The sequence below is a fragment of the Chenopodium album genome, chromosome 1 (genome assembly GCF_948465745.1).
Source record: "Chenopodium album chromosome 1, dcCheAlbu1.1, whole genome shotgun sequence".
Taxonomy (NCBI): domain Eukaryota; kingdom Viridiplantae; phylum Streptophyta; class Magnoliopsida; order Caryophyllales; family Amaranthaceae; genus Chenopodium; species Chenopodium album.
In genome coordinates this window covers 12,100,303-12,105,069 of record NC_137834.1, presented here as the reverse complement: position 1 = coordinate 12,105,069, position 4,767 = coordinate 12,100,303, and the positions used below count along the sequence as shown (strand labels likewise).

The following is a 4,767-nucleotide window of genomic DNA, read 5'->3' as shown; positions in this document are numbered from 1 at the left end:
TGTTGATTGATCGTGAATGGGAAAACTTTGTAGCTGCGAACAACATAGTTGTTGGAGACAGACTTGATGTTTACCATGATCATTATAACATTTATATTAGAATTTTTAATGCTGATGGTACTGAAAGGCTTCCTAATGAAGCAGGAAGTGGTACCAATGTATAAGTTTTTAAATATTTATATAATTTTATGTTTGTAATAAATCTGATTTTATATTAGAAATAATAAAATATATATCAGATATTATAATATTTTGTTCATGAATAAGATTATTGGTATAACATTATAATATGTTGTTCAGTGTTCATTATGTTCAGGAATTAGATTATTTTTTTCATTTATTAGATTTGTTTTGTCAGGAATTAAATTTTGTGTGTCAGGTATTAAAATTTTTTTATTACATAGGAATTAGATTGTTTCACGAATAAAAATGTTTCAATCAGAAATTAGTTATTATAAATTAGAAAGGATCAGGAATAAGATAAAGTTTGTCAGCTTTAAGATTTCTTTGGTCAGGAATTAAAATATGTATGACATGTATTTTAAATTTTATTCAGGAATTAATTTAAATATATCAGGAATTAAATTGTATGCTTCAGGAATAAACTTTTTTCAATCAGGAATAATATTATCTTTTTCATGTATTATATTTTTCACATCAGACATTAAGTTTTCATCTATGTCAGCAAATTATTTATGATAGTAATTAAAATGTTTATCTCAGGAATAAAGATATTTTTTTATACTAAATAAACAAGTAATAAATTTTAAAATAACAAAGTATGTACGTACCTGATTCACTGCCATCCCAAATGTTTGATTTAGCAAGCTTGGTCCAACGTTTCAGAATGTATCTCTCTGGAATAGCATGTATGCTGTACATTTGCATTATCTTGATAATGTGAAAGCACAGCAATCCAGTCTCTGTGAAGCACATACAAGAACACATAAACTCATTGTTTTGAGTGTAATATATGACTTGATAGGTGTGCATATAATCTTCATCAAGAGAAACATCAAAGAATTTGACATATTGCATTGAAGTGGCTTTTTCTCTTGCATATGCTCCATGACTTGTTTCAAATTCCAGCCTAAAACCCTTGTAAAAGTTTAGAGTATTGTTTTAATATCTTTGTTGTTGTTCTTGGTCTCTCAGTAGTACATCTGAAGTTGTCACTCTTTTCAGTGCTTCTCCATCTTTTTACAGTAGCCTCAAAAATGTGAAAGAACTCCAAAAGCTTTGTGGTTTTGTTGGCCTTAAATGAAATTGCTCTGTTTGTTACTTCTACCCTTTGAGATGAAAGAATTCCAGCTGAGAAAATATCCTTGCTCAATGCTGTGCACCATTTATCTCGTAGACCGTATAACCTATCAAACCATTCTTTTTTCTCTAGCCCATGTTTTTGAACCATCTTGTGCCAACAATCTTCAAAGTCAGATTCAGAATCACATCCACTTAAGCATTTGTGAAACATATTTTTGAATTCAGGATTGGTTTTTAGAGTTCCAAAGTGTGACACAAAATTCTTTTGCAAATGCCATAAACATAGCCTATGTCTTGAGTTTGGATAAACCTGTAACAAAAATTAAATTACTGTAGTCAGCAATATGACTATTATAATCAGAAATTAAAAACATTTAGTCAGGAATTACATAAATTATGTAAGACATTTGTATATTTTTACTCAGGCATAACAATATCAGAGTTAGAAATTAGCATATTTTAGTCAGATAATAGAAAATTTAAATCAGGTATAAATATCTTTAGGTCAGTAATTAAATATTTTTAGACTTTTTATTTAAACTTATTTTTAAAATCAACATATTTGTCAGATTATCAGTCAAATTAATCTTCCACTGTAATTCTGCCATTTGGGTCCCAATAAACGGCTAAAAAACAGTAACTTTTTTCCTTTTATAAATCATTTCCTTTATAATTCAACTTTGCGTCTTAACTTCAATTTCTTTATATATTACACATATTTGAGCTAAATCGTAACTGTACAAGCAACAAAGGAAAACTTATTCTTGAGTTTTATAAATCACTCATTACGTTTCAAATGACCTTGGTTTTTTGGCTGACTGTATCATTGAGTACATGATGAAGCAAAATGGGACTTGGCCACCCCCTGGTTATCCTCATTATGGTGCCCAACCACCACAGTGAACAGGTCTGTATGCCTAAAATGTGAATAACTTATGTTTGTTGAAATATTGTTGCATAAACTAACATCTATTATATGTTATTGTAGGTTACAAGGTGTCTTGGAATAAGTCATCACCCACAAACAAGAAGAAATGCATATCAGGAATATAATTATTTTAATCAGGAATTAGCATATTTTGGTCAGGAATTAGTATATTTTGGTCTGATTTTAGATGAATTATGAAAGGTATTAGTATATTTTGGTCAGGAATTAATAGTCTTAGTGTTCACTTGGAGTTTTGGATAAGGACTAAAAAAATGTAATAATAAGAATTGTACTTGAGGTACTGGATAAGGACCAAAACAATGTAATAATAATAAAAAGGAATATATTTAAAAATTATCTTTTTTTTTAATATTTTTTATTTGTCTATAAAAGTATTATTTACTTAACATTTTGCATGTTTTTGTACTTTGGTATATTCTCTCTCCTAAAACAAACTTTTTTTCAATATTCCTCAAAAATGCAAAACAATTCTCAGTCTTCTACTTCATCAAACGATCCTCAATATTTCTCAAATATGCAAAACAATTCTCAGTCTTCTACCTCATCAAACGATCCAGAAGAAAATGCAATTGATAACTTTGAAAAAAAATTAAATGATCTGTTGGATAGAAGAGATAGAGTGAAGAATGGATTGATGAAGCTCTATGAAAAAGTTGAAAAGAATGAAATCGAAGAACTAAGCAAGAAAAAGAGAGCACAAGAGATATGGCAGGAAACACAGAACAAAAAGCAGAAAGAAGAAGATCAACACAAGAAGGAAGAGAAAGAACAAAAAGAAGATCAAAAGAAAAAACAAGTTTAATATCTGAGGAAGAACAACAAGAAGATTATGATTTTAGGGTTTTTTTTCTTTATCTTTTTTTTTCTGTTAATTTCTAGTGACAATCAATATCAATAAAATATATGGAAAATATGATATGCTTTTATGTTTATGTTTCTGTATTTCCTGTTTTTATTATCAAAAGATTTATTCAGATATGGTTTAAAATGATATGGTTTTGTTGGTTTTTATTCATATATTGATTTTTTTTTTTAGTATGAATAATTTTTCGTCAGGAATTATATTATTTTAGTCAGGAATTTTATTAATTTGTTATATATTCCATATTTATTTCAGAAATAAAATAAATTATCACAATCAGAAATAAGAATATTTTACTCAGTAATTATAACATTTTGCTCAGAAATAAACTTGAAATGAAATTATCACAATCAGAAATAAGAATATTTTACTCAGTAATTATAACATTTTGCTCAGAAATAAACTTGAAATGAAATTAAATAAAATTGAATTAGTAATGACTTAATTTCGATCAGGTATTAGAAAACTTATATCAGGATTAAGGATCTTGCTATCATGAATAAGATTCTGTCAATCAATATTAAATATTTGAACTTATTAATATATCTTAGTCAGGTATTGCCTTTATTTTATCAGAATTAATATATTTTTGATCAGGAATTAAATTACATTAAATTATGAACATGAAACATATATTATTAGTCAAGAATTAAACAGATATTTATCAGGAATTATATAATTTCTGTCAGGTATTAACCTGTTTTTATCAGTTATTAAGTTATTCTAATCCAGAAACAATATATTATGAAGACAAAAATTCTTACCTCTGGTATGGCGTTACTCATTGCAAGATCCTGATCAGTGAAGATTGATTTTTGTTCGATTCCACACATCGACTTTTTGAAAATTTTAAGAAGCCAAACAAATGTGTCAGTCTTTTCGTCACTTATGAATGCACATCCAAACATTGTTGTTCTCCAGTGACAGTTTATACCAACAAATGGTGCACATATCAACCCATATTTGTTTGTTCTGTATGTTGTATCGAAGATTAAAACATCACCATAGGCTTTGAAATCTTCAAGCATTTGAGAATCACGCCAAAAATAGCTCACCACATTGTTTTCTTCTCCAAATTTCAGTCTATAAAAGAATGAAGGATCATTATCTGCTCTCTCTTGAAGGGTATCCAATACATTCTGCATGTCTCCACCTTCAACCATACTCATTTTCACCCTTGATACATAGTTAAGGTGGTCTCTCTTAGTATGACCTACACATTCTTCTCCTCCAGCTTCATTGGTGATATAATTGTAAGCATCCATTGGTTTGATACCACTTTCAACCATGCTTTCAATTAGTTCACCCATTGGTGCTGATATTTGCCTTTCTGATCTTAGATGATGACGTTGAACTGCTATAACCAATTCATGATTATGCTCCAACTCATGTGTAACAGCTTCGAAACTTCCTTCTTTGGTTTTCTTGAAACGAATATGAGCTTTGCATCCAGTTCTTGTCTCATTTACCTCCCTATCTTTTCTCTTTTTTTCATCAGTTTTACCCAACATGGGTATTTCCACTGAATTTTGTTCACCTGCCATCTTCATTTTACCCTTTGTATGCCCTTCTTTAGAACATCTAAAATAAAACTCATACAATTTATCATTATTATCTCTTCTCTTTGTTGATTTTCTGACACTGAAACCAACAGACCTTGAATGAGCTTTGTATAAAACAAATCCCTCATTGT

At 28.9% G+C, this 4,767-nt stretch overlaps 1 protein-coding gene across 1 annotated transcript; it reads right to left on the bottom strand.

The window, feature by feature from the left end:
• Positions 1-611: 611 nt before the first annotated feature.
• LOC145628431 (protein FAR-RED IMPAIRED RESPONSE 1-like) lies at positions 612-3,982 on the bottom strand. The gene is made up of 4 exons (XM_081680726.1): positions 3,839-3,982; positions 1,289-1,573; positions 792-891; positions 612-676 (listed from the first exon to the last, which is right to left on the bottom strand). The coding sequence occupies exons 1-4, from the start codon at positions 3,980-3,982 to the stop codon at positions 612-614; spliced, it is 594 nt and encodes a 197-aa protein (XP_081536852.1).
• Between the last annotated feature and the right edge of the window lie 785 nt (positions 3,983-4,767).

What these genes read in the sequence shown, in the direction of transcription:
- LOC145628431 (XM_081680726.1), bottom strand. Translation starts at nt 3,982, where the DNA reads ATGTTTGGATGTGCATTCATAAGTGACGAAAAGACTGACACATTTGTT. An exon ending in TGAGTAACGCCATACCAGAG is followed by an intron (nt 1,574 to 3,838) that starts GTAAGAATTTTT and finishes TTTTTGTTACAG; the next exon opens with GTTTATCCAAACTCAAGACA. An exon ending in TTGGGATGGCAGTGAATCAG is followed by an intron (nt 677 to 791) that starts GTACGTACATAC and finishes TTGCTGACATAG; the next exon opens with ATGAAAACTTAATGTCTGAT.